This window comes from Henningerozyma blattae, chromosome 4 (genome assembly GCF_000315915.1).
Source record: "Henningerozyma blattae CBS 6284 chromosome 4, complete genome".
In the NCBI taxonomy this organism is placed as follows: domain Eukaryota; kingdom Fungi; phylum Ascomycota; class Saccharomycetes; order Saccharomycetales; family Saccharomycetaceae; genus Henningerozyma; species Henningerozyma blattae.
The window spans coordinates 438,198-454,647 of record NC_020188.1 but is presented as its reverse complement, the minus strand read 5'-3'; the positions used below and the strand labels follow the sequence as shown (position 1 = coordinate 454,647).

Below are 16,450 nucleotides of genomic sequence, written 5' to 3'. Positions count from 1 at the left end.
TAAACTTTAAACGTATGCCAAAGATTTCTCATAAAATATATTTGATAACTATAGGAAATGTAAAGCTTTCTTGTTTTGTAATCATAAAAATGCACTAAAAATTATTAAAAATATATATATATATATGAAGTTTATAATAAGAAAAAAAAATTAATAAAAAGTTAAATAAAAGAGTTAAAAAAAAAATAATAATAATAATAATAATAACCTTTCCCCCGAATTAGAAGTGCATGTAGAGTGTAACAAAATGACATATGGAATTGATTAGATTAAATAATGAGTAGAAATGAGTAGAGAGTCTTAGAAAAAATTTGAAATGAGTTAAAAAAAATTGGTGTTCAGCTTGAAAATGAATTAAATAAAGAAGGCAAAAATATAAAATAAATATGAGTGAATTTTATTATGAATCCACGCTATTATTATCACTACTATTTTTTTCATCACCACATTATTATTTAACCTTGATCTTGACTGTCTAAATAATTCCTCTTGTTGTCGTAGTAATTCCTCTTCTGAAAGACCTGATTTTTTAAATTTATCATCTCTCTTTTCTTTAACTTTTTGAGTACCTTTATATTCGTATAATCTTTGTTGTAGAAAAGGGATGAACTGGTTATATTCTAACTCAGTCAAGGCCTTAATGACATGTTCTGGAGCAATAGTTTTCTTGCAATCATTATCAGCCATTTCAGAAGCCATTGATGACAGAATCATTAAGAATTCTATACCAGATTTAGTTATTATTTCACGAGCTTCTTTAGAGAAAGTATACTCTGGGTCGAGTACTTCTGAGATAATTTTTTGCACGGTAGCACGAGGCAAGGATACCTCATCTGAGTCAATTGGCATAATTAATTATATTAAAAACAAAGAATAGAAATTAAGGGTTTTAAAATTCTAAAAAAAAATTAATATATTATTATTATTTTTATTATATTTATTATTATTATTAATTATATTATGTCTTATTGGCAATTCCTTAAGTATGGTGAATGATAGTTGCTGCTGGAGTTTCTGGGCGCGTGATATGTCTTTTTTTTTTTTCTACTTATAAGACAACCCGAGAGAGGGTCTTGAAAATTTCGCGACTGAAAAATGACCCGCTTTTATATGTTGTTGGTGATGCGATGACGCAGGATTTATTTTGCGCGTGTGGCATCGCAACAGACGCCAGAAACGCCGACGTGACAGTAAATACAAAGAAACATATAGTAGATAATACTAAGGATAATACAGATTGATAAAAGTAAAAAATGTTTATTATATTAGACGAGGATATACACAATGGGTATTTATATAAGTTTATTTATTAATTGTTGTTTTTTTGAGTTTTTGGAAATAATACTAAGAGTAGAAGTAGTAAAGAACTTGAAAAAGTGGGTAATCATGTGAGGAGAGGAATAAAAGCATAGAAAAAAAATAGTGATAATAATAATGAATTCAAAATTAATGAATGATTAATGTACAATGCAAAATCTATATTAAAATGAGGTGTGAATAAAAAAAAACAGAAAACACACGGAAGTCCTTACTTCTTCTTGTTGAAAGATTTCTTTGGAACTCTGGTGTACCAGTAGAAGAAATACCTGCGGCGAAATCAAAGCAGATGAAACCCAAGAAGATCCCCCAGTTTCTCCATCTGTGATGGTACGAGACAAAGACTTGAGATAAGTAATCATTTGTGTAAGAGAAAGAACAGTAATGGCACATGTCGGTGGCGTTTGGATCTTGCAAATAACCAGTGCCCATGTTCTTGATGAATGGAGACATGTATTGACCACAAGTTTGACCTTCAGGAGGAGTGAATTTGGTGAATTCATAATCAGAACATTGGATATCAACATTGGCGACACCAGTAGCCAATAGACCTTCAACAACGTAAGTTAATGGAGAAACTCTATACATGAAAATCCAGAAACGTGGCATAGCCTCTTTGGTAACCATAACACCACAGAAGGATAAAGCTAGAGTGAACAATAGAGAACCGAAATGAGCAGCAGATTCAGCGACTTGATTCCAAGTGATGACAAAGATACCCATGGAACCGATGTAGACGTAATAGGCAATACAGTATAACCAGAACAAAGCTCCTCTTTCATGTAGTTGACCAGCTTTTGAAGCGTTCGAGTAGAAACCAACAGGATAGTAGTAGATGAAATAAGCAAGGGTACCGGCTAAGATATTCCAAGGGATTTCAACGACAATTTGGGCAACAATAAAGGCGATCCAAGAGAAAGTTCTTGATGGACGTTCTCTGACTTCATATAGATCTCTTTGTTGAACAAAAGATGGCAAATATTGTTGTAACAATGGGTTGAAACAAACTAAGAACATGAAAATGGATAACATTTGATTTTGTAAACCTTGCATGGATCTATCAGCTTTAAAGAAAGTGAAACCAATGAACAACTGATTAATAGCAGTTAAGATGAACTTGGACCATAAATAATCAGGAGTTCTCCAATATTGTTGGAATAGACGAATGATAACGATCTTACATTGATAAGTTAAATTAGTGGCAAATTCCTTATGAAGGTTTTCATCAGTACCAGTACTCTTTTTAGGTAATTCAGTTTCCATCCAATCCAATTCCCTTTGTACAGCTTGATATTCTTCGGAATTTCTCCAAACTTCGTGATAATCTTGATTAGCATGAGAACCTGGAGCAGCACCAACAACCTCTAACATCCATTCAGCAGGGTTAGCATCTGGAGGACATTTGTGAGAACCATGACTTTCGAAATAATCAATCATCTTATGACAACCTTCACCCAATTCACCGAAATAACAAGTTTGACCACCTCTTTGCATAAATAATAAACGATCAAATTCTTGCATTAGGATAGCAGATGGCTGATGGATAGTACATAAGATAGCTTGACCTTGATTACATAATTTTCTCATCAATTGACAAATAGCCCAAGCAGTTTGAGAATCTAAACCAGAAGTAGGTTCATCCAAAAAGACCAATAATTTAGGTTTAGCAGCTAATTCAACACCAATGGTTAATCTCTTTCTCTGTTCAACGTTTAAACCTTCACCAGCAACACCAACAATAGCATCAGCATATTTTTCCATTTCTAAGATCTTGATAATATCTTCGACATAAGCATTCTTTTCAGCAATAGAGACTTCAGCTGGTTGACGCAAGTAGGCAGAAAATCTTAGAGATTCTCTAACAGTAGCAGTTTTCAAATGTAAATCTTGTTGTTGACAATAACCGATGGATCTTGGGAAGGATTCATCACGAGGTTTACCATCGATAAAGACATCACCAGTTATAACACCCATAGTAACTCTTTCAGCAAGACAATCCAATAGAGTAGTCTTACCAGCACCAGAAGCACCCATCAAGGCAGTCAAAGTACCAGGTTTAACCCAACCATCAACATTGTTCAAAATTCTTCTAGTTTCAGTTTTAATTTGAACATCATAACATAAGTTTCTCCAATGGAAAATAGCTTCAGAACCAGTAATATTGACTTCATTAGAGACAGCATCATTGTCATCATGATAATGGGAAGATTCATTAATCAATTTTTTATCAGAAACATCTTCAACAACTTGCTTTTCCACATCATCGGAAGAGTCTTTCAATTGATTCTCCTTTTTCATCTTTCTAACAACCGATTGAGGGAAGACCAAGATTTCACCCTTTTGTTTAGCACCTTCATTATATTCACATAAGATCAAATACAAAACGAAAAAGACAACGATGTAACCGATACCAATACCGAAACCTCTCCATTTATGTTTATGTTCATAAGAATAACTTTCTTTGATATAATTATCACCAAGGACATAATTTTGACCTGGAACGGCACCGACAGTATTACAAACATGAGAAGTACCAGTGACATTTTCATAACCTGGACCTGAAGGGATATATTGAACACATTTGAATTTTCTATCATGGAATTCGTTAATCATTAAGGATTCGAAAAGATAAGATAAGGGGTTAATGTACCAAATCCAAATGGACCAGCCTAGGATCTTGGTCTTGGGGATAGCAAAACCAGTAAACATGGACATGGCTAATAACAAGATGGAGGCGGGAACCATGGCTTCAGATAAACTCTTTGTTAGGGAACCAACACATCTAAACATATGAGACATGGAAAACACAGCAACGATATTGATTAAGAAGTAGAAGAAGAAAACACCACCATTTCTTCTGAAATTACACAAGAAATAGAAAATGATATTGAAACATACAGCAGTAACCAATTTTGGTGGGATTTCGGAAATAATAGAGGCAAAGGCATCAGCAGAAGGGTGGTATAAGGAATAAGTCTTGTGTTTTTCAGTAATTGGTCTAGCTTCGTAAAGGGAGAAAATTTCTAACAAGGATGAAAAGGCATTAAACAAAACAGCAAAAAACATGGCGGCACCACGGAAATAGAAAGACGAAGAATCATCAGATTTCAAAACTTTGTAAAACATAGACCCTAGCAATAGAGCCATGACGGAATTACCCACGACTTGGAACAATGTGACTTCCATGGATTGTTTGATTCTCCAAACGTTTCTAATTAAGATGTATTTGACTTGTAAACCATAACTGACGGTATATGGTGATGAAGGTCTTGCTCTCTTGGATTGTTTGGCAACATGAGCGTCTCTAATGGCTTCACGCTTGGCTTCAGTGTTTTCAGTCAATTCAGTATCGATTTCTCTCATCAATTCTTTATAGTCTGGAGAGTTGATCCAATAATCGTTCATTTCCTTTGGAGTGGTTGGAACATGAATACCTCTTTTAATATAATCTGGGTTGATGATTCTTTCAGCAGGACTTGTGACAGAAGTTAAGAAATCAGCAGTGGTTTGTCTATCAGGGCAGACATACCCCATATCTTGGAAATATTTCTTGGCCTTAGTGGCAGAACCGTAATATAATTGATACCCATCATCCAATACACAAACTTTATCGAATAAATCATAAGCATCTTGAGAACATTGATAGATGGCCACTGCAGCAGCAGAATTGGCAATTGTGGCTTGTGTTTTCAAAGCACGGACGAATTCCAAAGCAGTGGCAGAATCTAAACCTCTAGTAGCATTATCCCAACATTGGAATTTGGACCCACAAATGGCAACTTCAGCAATAGAGACACGTTTTCTTTCACCACCAGAAACACCTCTAACCAAATCATTACCGACTTTAGTATTTCTTGTATGAGATAACCCATAAGTAGCCATAACGACTTCAGCCAAATGGTTGGCGAATTCTTCTCTAGAGACTCCCTGGATACGATTTTGAGGAGTCTTTAAACGAGCAACAGTGATTAAAGTTTGATAGACTGTTAAATGAGGTAAATGGATATCGGCTTCAGCATTATAAACGACTTCCCCACGGTAATGTTTTTTAATTTCCTTTGGAGAAAACCCACTATAAGAGATTTGAGAATCTTTACCGACATGGAACCCGTGAGTGTTTGAAGTGATGGATTTCAATAGAGTGGTACAACCGGACCCTGGTCTACCCAATACAACCAACAATTCACCTGGTTTTAAACAACCATCCATAGGCTTCAAGATTTGAAACAAATCTTCCTCCTTTGTTGGACTTGCCATTCTATAAGCTTGTTTCAATAATTTGTAAGGAAGATTCATGACAGTGGATTGATAGGCGACATCGGCAGATTCACCGGAAGCGGACAAGTTTTTCCAGACGCAACCCAAAGTATAAGGCTTATAAAACTCAGGGTCCGCGGTTACGATATTGGACATGTTTTTCACCCAAGCGGCACTATCGAAATTGCCGCTGTTCGGATCCAAATAATCACGGTAATCTGGACCATTTTCATCGGCATAGATGGTATTAAGACCAGCAGAACCAGGAGCAAAAATAGAACGAGTTTCATGACCAGTGTCGGAACGACCCAGAGGAGCACCAGCAAGCGAGTTGGTAGCATCGTGAGATCTTTGAGTCAAAGTTCTGGCCAAGTTACGGATCTCGTCTTGAGTCTTGCCATCAAACCCATTGTAGGCCACGTGATCGTCGGCGGCATTTTTGGAGCTGGAGGAGGAGTGTTCACTGGAATTGGAGATATCACTCGACACGGAGTGGGAATGAAGTTCCAGCTCGATGTCTGACTTGACGTCTATCTGAAGAGATTTACTAGACGACATTTACAATAGCAGGAGCGACAGCGATAGAATATATATGTACGTTTTGTAAGCGTGAGTGTGAGCGTGAGCGTGAGTGTATGTGTAAATGTAAATGTAAATGTAAATGCAAATGTAAATGTAAATGTAAATGTAAATGTAGATGGTTATCTGTTATAAATATCATGTGAAAGGGATAAGCAAAGGGTGGCAGGCAGATCTGGGATGGGCACGGCGGGCTTATATAGGGCCGTGCTGTGCCTCGATGACGGGAGTTACGGGAAGCGTTGTTTTGGCTATGTGGGGCCACATTCTGCTATAGGCTTATGCGCTAGCCTATAGCAGAATGCATGTGCCGAATTCCGCGGAGCCCATAGGCCCAAGAAATTTTCCACAGCCGGATTCCGCGGAACGCAGCCGGCCAGGGCACCGGTCACGTGGGCGCCCCGCGCCCACGTCTGGGGCCGTTCCGCGGAACCCGAAGTGTAATTGGCAGGCAAAGAGATGTGTGGTTGTAGACACACATGCTGATTTTGTTCTGGAGATTTTCTTTTTTTTTTGAGAATTGCTTGTTTGTTGTTTCTTTTTCTGTTGTTGTTGTTTCTTTTTCCTGTTTCGCACACGGCAGTTCCGCGGAACAGCCCCAGCTAAGAAGCAGAAAGAAAATCTGTCACAGGCATTTCACATGCACGCACGGACGATGCACGCACAGACGATGCACGCACGGACGGATATCTGATTGGCATGTGTGTTTGTTTGTTGGGGAAAGTGATAGGGGCAAGGGAAAAGGGATCTACGCCACGTGACGGATTTGTCAGCACATTCCCAAGCCCGGCCGTTTTCCCCGTGACGCGCGTCTACAATGGCACTTTTTTTATATTTTCTAATCCCCTAAGACTATATAGCAACGGCTCTTTGCTGTTGCTAACCGCCCAGGTCCCCGCACATACAACCACACCAATACAACCACACCAATACAACCACAACCACACCCTCTACCATGACCGAAACAACACCAGCTGCTCAACTACAGATCCCCATTTGGCTGGACTGCGATCCAGGCCATGACGACGCTGTGGCCATGTTGCTATCCTGCTTCCATCCAGCCTTCGAATTGCTAGGCATTTCTGCTTCCTACGGTAATGCCCCCATCGAAAGAACTGAATATAATGCCCGGTCCTTGATCACCTGTTTCAACAAGTACAATTGTGGCTTCGAAGTGTATCAAGGTGCTACAAGACCTTGGGTCAGATTGCCCCATTATGCTCCGGGGATACACGGCGAAACTGGACTGGACGGCACAGATCTCTTGCCCGAACCTCAATTCGAGCTGTCATCCGTGTCATACCTGGATGCCATCGAAGAGAAAATCAATCACTGCCATTCAAAGGGCCTTGCTTTCAACTTCGTCTGCACGGGACCCACAACAGGTATTGCAACTCTATTAAAAGAAAGGCCCTATTTGATAGACAAAATCTCTTACATCTCTATCATGGGAGGCGGATTCCATGGCGTGGGTAATGCCAATATACACTTGTCTGCAGAATTCAACGTCTGGTGTGACCCTCATTCTGCCAATTTCCTTTTCACAGATCCAGCCATTAGTAAGAAATGTATATGGATCCCCTTGAATTTGACCCACAAGGCAATAGCCACCAAGTCCATTGTTCACGACTTGTTCGATGCACCAATGAAAAGGGGCACCACGATAAAACCGTTGATGAAAGATCTGTTTGCCTATTTCGGCAAGGCGTACAAAAACCAGGAAGGGTTCCAAAATGGGCCGCCGATCCACGACCCTTTGGCTCTCTTGCCGCTTCTGGACTTCTACGGCGACTCCAGCACGATTAACTTTATATATAAGAGACTGGACGTCATTGTGAACTACTCGTCGGAAAATGATCCTGATTTGGGCAAGTGCTCCATTGTCAACGAATACGCAAGAGATTCCTCGTTGGGAGTCATTGTCGGAGTGGGATTGAATTTCACTAGGTTTTGGAATGATATTAAGATCTGTGTGGAGTATTGTGAGGCGAACCAATAGTCGCAGCACTGCCCTGTCATTCTATATATAAATGAATAAATATGTGTATATATATATATGTGTGTGTGTGTGTTTGTTTGTACATACATATCTATCTTTACTATTACATACGCCTTTATCTAATGCAAAATGCAAAAATACTCCTCCCTTCAGATAGCGCCCAAATAATCCTCCTTGATACTCCCGATGGCATGGATACTCGACACTTGACTGATACACCCTTCGATCTTGACACGGATTCGACTTTTGATCGTGATCACATCTTCCGAACTTTGGTACGAAGGTGGGTTCGAACCAGCATTGAATTGCAAATCCTGCGGCATCAGATGTTTTGTAACAAACACTTTCATGGGTCCCACTTGCACTTCGAACCCGTGTTGAGAACACGACACCACGGTGCCATCGACCACTTCCCCCTTGAACGGTTTGAAAACCACTGCACGGTATCGCACGGTGAACTCCGCAGACCCGTCCGTGGGTATGATACGGCCTCTTTCGATATCGATCTTGTCATAATCCAATACACATAATATATAGCCGAATTTACCCGTGCAGGACCCTTCCACTTCTTGGAGTAGTTTTGTCTTTAAATATTGTTTCATGCGAGGCCCAAAAAACGATGGGTGTAGTGTGATGTTCAACGAAAGATCTTTGATGAAAAACATGGCGGCGGGTGGAGCAGGGCAGAGGCGTTTGTCGACTTTGGTCCAATGCTTAGTGGTTGCGATTGATTGCATTGCATTGCATTGCTTTTTTTTCACTGCAATCGCAATCGCATTTGCACTCGCGTTTGCACTCGCGTTTATTTTTCAATTTTTTTTCATGCGCGTCACGTGCCGCGAACGCTCAGAAAGCTGGACCGGATATTGGGAATTTAAATAAAGACTACCATTACCACCACCTCTGCTTTCAATCAAACTCACCCACACCAGCACAACATCATAAAAATGTCGCAGAAATTAGGCCATACTGGGTTGGCCTTTGCCCGCACCTGGCATCATGTCGACTTGACCAAAGAACCAAGGTCCTTGGGTAGACTGGCCACGAATATCGCTACCACACTCATGGGCAAGCATAAACCTGTCTATCATCAAAGTCAAGATATGGGCGATTATGTCGTCGTGACAAACTGCCAGCATTTGAAAGTTACAGGTAACAAGTTGAAACAGAAACAATATTGGAAACATACAGGTAGGCCAGGGTCTCTTCAATTGAAACCCATGGAAACCGTAATAAAAGAAAAGGGATACGGCGAAATATTACGCAAGGCCGTGCATGGGATGTTGCCAAGAAATAGACTAAGAAAAATTAGATTGGAAAGATTGAAAGTGTTTGATGGTAGTGAACATCCTTATAAGAATAATATTCTTGCATTTGCATACGAACAAAAGACTTTGAAAAAAGATTAACTTTTGTGCTTTACCACACTTATCATAATCATCCTCTGTAAATAAAATAAAATCTAGCCTGTATAGTTGAATAACCCAGGTAACTAACTAACTAACTAAATAAATAAATAAATAAATAAATAAATAACTGTATTATAATAAAAATGATTTGAGGTCTAACCGCTTTGTTTTAAAATCCACGGATTCGATAACACGATGTGTTCCGCGGAACACGTTTAGACTCTCTCTCTCTCTCTCTCTCTCTCTCTGTCGTTCCGCGGAACATCCTCGACTCCTGGATCTCAGTTGTCTCAGCAACAATGCCCGCTCGATCAGGTAACCAGCCGTTGGCAAGATCTAGACAGATATAGCCATATTCAGCTCTATTAATATCCCTGTCATAAAAATAGCAGCATCTCCGTCCGGCTCTCCCTGGTAGTGTCCGACAACAGACCTTCCACAATGGGTCAAAAGAATGCAGCACGTGCAGTTTTCCGCCTCGATTTCTCCACGAGTTTGTCCCGATCCGGCATATGTGGCTGCACTGCCCCCCTGAAAGAAAAAGAAAAAGAAAAAAATTAAAATAAAAATAAAAATAAAAATAAAAATAAAAATAAAAGCTTCCACGGAGAAAACTTTTGCAGCCCCTCAGACTCACGCCGCACAAGACTTCCGCGGAACCGTCTGGGAACTCCGGTAATAATCTGGGGAGACTCATTTGCTGGAATTGCCGACCAGGACACCCCTAATCTATCGAAGCTTTGTTCCGCGGAACAATGACTTCCAATCTAGTTCCCACTCCACAGGATCGACGCAGTACCGGCCCATCGCATCGCAAAGGTTACTGTAGTCTGTAAATAAACAAGGACTTTTTTTTTCATTTATTCATTCATTCATTCGTTAAGCTATATAGTATTATTTATTATCTTGGGAGTTTGTTTGTTCTTTGATAATGCTTAATTATGCTTTTGCTTAGAAAAAAATACTAGCATTCGTCGTGCCTCCATAGTAAAGTTGCAAAATCAGGGAACTTGCTCGATAATTTCAATCATTCATTCATCATTCATTCATCATTCATTCATCCATTCATTCATTGAATTGAAATTTTCAGAGATCCAATTACTAAGGGACTTTTTTTCTTCTCATGGACTTTTTCTTCTCATGGACTTTCCCTTTTCCTTGGATAATTTAGCCATTTGTTGGTACCATTCTAAAACTCTAAAACGTGTCCCTGATACACTACGCAGATTCTTGTATATAACCCTTGCTTCTGAAGATTTGCCATTTCTAATTGTTCCTCTGTCCTTTTTTTTCTGCAAAAGCATTTCCCAATAATTAATATCTAATATAACCTTATCTAGTGAAAGTGCAACTGCAAGTACAAACCGCAAGCACAATTTCAAGTTACAAAAAAAAAAATTTTTTTTCGTTAATATTCCAAGTCGTAGTTTAATCAAATCTCATCTTTCTCATCTTAATATTCTTTCTAAATGACCTCGGAACCTTCTTTAAAAGGACAACTGTTGGGTATAAATATACCACTCAACAATTCTACAACCTCGTCATCTTCTTCTTCTTCTTCTTCTGCAAATGGTGTACACTTTGTCATCCTCCTCCTCCTCCCTCCTCCTCCTCCTCCTCCTCCTTCACCTCCGTCTCCTCCACATAATAATAGTACGGAAAAATTAAATAACCGACCTCCAAATTTAAAACATCTTTCTTCAGATTCAAACACACCGTCCAACACAACAGATCATCAATACACCGGATTTGATGATCAAGCACAAAAGAAAATAAAAGATCTTGCCAGGTCTCTCACTACAAAGACTCAGGATTCATCAACACGTCGATCAAGTGTATCTCGATCCACACGTTCTACTCAAACCATCAACCAAAATAATCTAGCATATACACAAACTTATGAGGCAAAATCCATCTTTGCAGCAGACTCGGTGGGGATTAACCCCATTTTCACAGATACTTCACAACCAATGTATAAGGATTACTTGGATCCAAGTAATGAAAATTTCAGTAGTGCCGCATGGGTGAAAAATATGACTCTAGTTACTGCCGCAGACCCTGATTTTTATAAGCCTTATACCTTAAGTTGTACTTGGAAAAATTTATCTGCCTCAGGTGAATCCGCAGATGTGGCTTATCAACAAACTTTTCTAAATTTACCCTATAAGATGTTGGGTTATTTATATAGAAAGGTGAAACCAACAAAGGAGGAAGATTTGTTTCAAATCTTGAAGCCTATGGATGGTTGTTTAAAACCAGGTGAATTGTTGGTCGTATTGGGTAGACCAGGGTCCGGTTGTACCACTCTATTGAAATCCATCACTTCAAACACTCACGGGTTCCATGTCGGTAAAGATTCTCAAATCTCTTATAGTGGGTTTTCTCCAAAGGAAATCAAACGGCATTATCGTGGGGAAGTCGTTTATAATGCTGAATCAGATATTCATCTACCTCATTTAACAGTTTATCAAACTTTAATCACTGTTGCTCGTTTAAAGACTCCTCAAAATCGTATCCAGGGAGTCTCTAGAGAAGATTATGCAAATCATATTGCAGAAGTCGCAATGGCTACTTATGGGTTATCTCATACAAGAAATACTAAAGTCGGTAATGATTTGGTTAGAGGTGTTTCTGGTGGTGAAAGAAAACGTGTCTCTATTGCTGAAGTTGCCATTTGTGGGTCCAAATTCCAATGTTGGGATAATGCTACTAGAGGTTTAGATGCCGCCACTGCCTTAGAATTCGTTCGTGCTTTGAAAACACAAGCCACAATTGCCAATTCTGCTGCTGCAGTGGCCATCTATCAATGTTCTCAAGATGCTTATGATTTATTCGATAAAGTTTGTGTATTGGATGATGGGTATCAATTATATTACGGTTCTGCCACTAAGGCCAAGAAATATTTCCAAGATATGGGGTATGTCTGCCCTGATAGACAAACCACTGCTGATTTCTTAACTTCTGTCACAAGTCCTGCTGAAAGAGTTATAAACCCTGAATTTATTAAAAAGGGGATCTTTGTACCGACTACCCCAAGGGAAATGAACGATTATTGGTTAAATTCATCAGATTATCAAGAATTGATACAAGAGATTGATCATGAATTAAGTGAAGATACAGAAGTTAAACGGGAAGCTATTCAGAATGCACATCATGCAAAACAATCCAAGAGAGCAAGACCTTCATCACCATATACCGTCAGTTATGGCTTACAAGTCAAATACATCTTAATTAGAAACGTTTGGAGATTAAAACAATCCATGGAGGTACCTCTTTTCCAAGTCATTGGTAATTCCATCATGGCTTTCATTTTAGGATCAATGTTCTACAAGATCCTGAAGCATGTGACAACCGCTAGTTTCTACTTCTTAGGTGCCGCCATGTTTTTTGCTGTTTTATTTAATGCCTTTTCATGTTTATTAGAAATTTTTTCCCTTTACGAGGCAAGGCCAATTACTGAAAAACATAGAACTTATTCCTTATATCACCCTTCAGCTGATGCTTTTGCTTCAGTCTTGTCTGAAGTCCCACCAAAGATCGCTACTGCCGTTTGTTTTAATATTATTTTCTATTTCTTATGTGATTTTAGAAGAAATGGTGGGATTTTCTTCTTTTATTTCCTAATCAATATCGTTGCAGTCTTTTGTATGTCTCATATGTTTAGATGTGTTGGTTCCCTAACCAAAAGTTTTTCACAAGCTATGGTTCCAGCATCAGTATTATTATTAGCCATGTCAATGTATACTGGGTTTGCTATCCCCAAGACCAAGATCCTAGGCTGGTCTATTTGGATTTGGTACATTAACCCCTTATCTTATCTTTTCGAATCATTAATGGTTAATGAATTCCATAATAGAAAGTTCCCCTGTGCACAATATATACCGAATGGCCCAGAATATGCAAATAGTACAGGTACTACTAGAGTTTGTAACGCTGTAGGTGCCATTCCAGGTGAAGATTATGTTGATGGTGATCGTTTTTTAAAGGAAAGTTATGATTACCTTCACGTTCATAAATGGAGAGGCTTTGGTGTCGGTTTGGCTTATGTCATTTTTTTCTTTTTCGTCTATTTATTATTATGTGAATATAATGAAGGTGCTAAACAAAAAGGTGAAATCTTGGTCTTCCCAGAAGCTATAGTTCGAAAAATGAAAAAAGAACATAAATTAAAGGATAATACCACTGATATTGAAAAACAAACACCAACTGAAATAACTGATAAAAATTTACTTTCCGATTCTACATGTAGCAATGGAGAAGATGATACAGAAGTATCAAGTTCTTCTGAAGAATTTGGTTTAGCTAAATCTTTAGCTATTTTCCATTGGAGAAACTTATGTTACGACGTTCAAATAAAGAAAGAAACGAGACGAATCTTGAACAATGTTGATGGTTGGGTTAAACCTGGTACTTTGACTGCCTTGATGGGTGCTTCTGGTGCTGGTAAGACTACTCTATTGGATTGTCTTGCTGAAAGAGTTACTATGGGTGTTATAACTGGTGATGTCTTTATCGATGGTAAACCTCGTGATGAATCCTTCCCAAGATCCATCGGTTATTGTCAACAACAAGATTTACATTTGAAAACTGCTACTGTTAGAGAATCTCTAAGATTTTCTGCCTACTTGCGTCAACCAGCTGAAGTCTCTATTGCTGAAAAGAATGCTTATGTCGAAGATATTATCAAGATCTTAGAAATGGAAAAATATGCTGATGCTATTGTTGGTGTTGCTGGTGAAGGTTTAAACGTTGAACAGAGAAAGAGATTAACCATTGGTGTTGAATTAGCTGCTAAACCTAAATTATTGGTCTTTTTGGATGAACCTACTTCTGGTTTAGATTCTCAAACTGCTTGGGCTATTTGTCAATTGATGAGAAAATTATGTAATCAAGGTCAAGCTATCTTATGTACTATCCATCAGCCATCTGCTATCCTAATGCAAGAATTTGATCGTTTATTATTTATGCAAAGAGGTGGTCAAACTTGTTATTTCGGTGAATTGGGTGAAGGTTGTCATAAGATGATTGATTATTTCGAAAGTCATGGTTCTCACAAATGTCCTCCAGATGCTAACCCTGCTGAATGGATGTTAGAGGTTGTTGGTGCTGCTCCAGGTTCTCATGCTAATCAAGATTATCACGAAGTTTGGAGAAATTCCGAAGAATATCAAGCTGTACAAAGGGAATTGGATTGGATGGAAACTGAATTACCTAAAAAAAATTCAGATGCTGAACAAGTTGTTCATAAAGAATTTGCCACCAGTCTTCTTTATCAATGTAAAATTGTTATCATTCGTCTATTCCAACAATATTGGAGAAATCCTGAATTTTTATGGTCCAAATTCTTCTTAACTATTATCAGTCAAATTTTTGTAGGTTTCACTTTTTTTAAAGCTGATAAATCCATACAAGGTCTGCAAAACCAAATGTTATCCATTTTTATGTATTGTTGTTGTTTTAATCCAATTCTTGAACAATATTTACCTTCTTTTGTTCAGCAAAGAGATCTTTATGAAGTTAGAGAACGTCCATCAAGAACTTTCTCTTGGAAGGCATTCATTGTGGCCCAATGTGTTGTAGAAGTTCCTTTCAATATATTAGCTGGTACAATTGGGTTTATTATTTACTACTATCCAGTTGGATTCTACAATAATGCATCTTTTGCTCATCAATTACATGAAAGAGGTGCTTTGTTTTGGTTATACAGTTGTGCATTCTTCGTATACATCAGTTCTGTGGCTATTTTAGTCATTACCTGGAATCAAGTGGCTGAATCTGCAGCTCAAATTGGTACTTTACTATTTACAATGGGCTTATCATTCTGTGGTGTTATGGTTACCAAAGAAGCAATGCCTCATTTCTGGATCTTCATGTACAGAGTTTCACCCTTGACATATTTAATAGAAGGTATGTTAGCTACTGGTGTAGCGAATGCAGATGTTAAATGTGCCAAGTATGAATATACAAAATTTAATCCTCCACAGGGTCAAACATGTGGTCAATACATGGCACCCTACATACAAAGGGCGGGTACGGGTTACCTGAAAGATAGCTCTGCAACTGATCAATGTGAATTTTGCGCCTATTCTCATACAAATGACTATCTAAAATCCATATTTGTTTCGTATCATCATAGATGGAGAGATTATGGGATTTTCATTTGCTTCATTGTCTTTGATTATGTTGCGGGAGTATTTCTATATTGGTTAGCAAGAGTTCCAAAAAAGAACAGCAGATTATCAAAGAAAAAGGAGTAGTCCATATTAAGAAGATTTCAAATAGTTTGATAGCTAAAGTTCTTTATGTATAATACTATTTTTATTGCCAAATCATATTTCTTTTAAAACCACTATTTATCTATTAAGAGAAGCGTTTTTTTTATGAAAGCATCATGTTCTTAGTTAAAGAGACCGATAATGTCTAGTTTATACTAAAATTGAATGTATATATATCATTACAATATTCTGTAGCACTTGTTTATAAGTTTACCTAAATAAAAGCACTTTTTGCAAACTACTTATTTTAATTGCAATACTTTTTACTTAGAAGCCTTATTACATATTCATTTCAATCTAGTCCTTAATTTGAGGTAAACGGCTTGGTTATTGAAATATATGGTAAAGTACTACCTTTAGAATTGGAGACAAAGTATCCACAAGATAATTTGATAGTAATTATTGGGAGTGTAGCATATTTGGAATGTTTAATTGTATAAGTTTACAATAGAGCAAAGAGATTTTGCTACAGATGTAATATAAGATAAAAAAAAATTATGATATTTTAAAGAGAAAAATAATTTCAGAATTTCTAATTTTCAAAGTTTAATTAATATGTGTATTCTGCAATATAACCTAAGAGAAAAACTTTTCAGTCTAGTAGTTCTCATCAA

General features: G+C 37.9%; 6 protein-coding genes across 6 annotated transcripts; 3 read left to right on the top strand and 3 right to left on the bottom strand.

Annotated features, from left to right (window-relative positions):
- Nucleotides 1-354: 354 nt before the first annotated feature.
- On the bottom strand, nt 355-849 carry NCB2 (negative cofactor 2 transcription regulator complex subunit NCB2; the record flags this gene model as incomplete). Its single annotated transcript, XM_004180162.1, has 1 exon — nt 355-849. One exon carries the CDS (start codon nt 847-849, stop codon nt 355-357), a length of 495 nt encoding a protein of 164 aa, XP_004180210.1.
- A 627-nt stretch (nt 850-1,476) lies between these two features.
- TBLA0D01820 (uncharacterized protein) lies at nt 1,477-6,132 on the bottom strand (the record flags this gene model as incomplete). Its single annotated transcript, XM_004180161.1, has 1 exon — nt 1,477-6,132. The coding sequence occupies one exon, from the start codon at nt 6,130-6,132 to the stop codon at nt 1,477-1,479; it is 4,656 nt and encodes a 1,551-aa protein (XP_004180209.1).
- A 976-nt stretch (nt 6,133-7,108) lies between these two features.
- On the top strand, nt 7,109-8,152 carry URH1 (trifunctional uridine nucleosidase/nicotinamide riboside hydrolase/nicotinic acid riboside hydrolase; the record flags this gene model as incomplete). The annotated part of the gene is made up of 1 exon (XM_004180160.1): nt 7,109-8,152. The coding sequence occupies one exon, from the start codon at nt 7,109-7,111 to the stop codon at nt 8,150-8,152; it is 1,044 nt and encodes a 347-aa protein (XP_004180208.1).
- A 149-nt stretch (nt 8,153-8,301) lies between these two features.
- Nucleotides 8,302-8,817, bottom strand: RPB7 (DNA-directed RNA polymerase II subunit RPB7; the record flags this gene model as incomplete). The annotated part of the gene is made up of 1 exon (XM_004180159.1): nt 8,302-8,817. One exon carries the CDS (start codon nt 8,815-8,817, stop codon nt 8,302-8,304), a length of 516 nt encoding a protein of 171 aa, XP_004180207.1.
- Nucleotides 8,818-9,099: 282 nt separating this feature from the next.
- MRPL23 (mitochondrial 54S ribosomal protein uL13m) lies at nt 9,100-9,561 on the top strand (the record flags this gene model as incomplete). Its single annotated transcript, XM_004180158.1, has 1 exon — nt 9,100-9,561. One exon carries the CDS (start codon nt 9,100-9,102, stop codon nt 9,559-9,561), a length of 462 nt encoding a protein of 153 aa, XP_004180206.1.
- Nucleotides 9,562-11,030: 1,469 nt separating this feature from the next.
- Nucleotides 11,031-15,818, top strand: TBLA0D01780 (pleiotropic drug resistance family ABC transporter; the record flags this gene model as incomplete). The annotated part of the gene is made up of 1 exon (XM_004180157.1): nt 11,031-15,818. The coding sequence occupies one exon, from the start codon at nt 11,031-11,033 to the stop codon at nt 15,816-15,818; it is 4,788 nt and encodes a 1,595-aa protein (XP_004180205.1).
- Between the last annotated feature and the right edge of the window lie 632 nt (nt 15,819-16,450).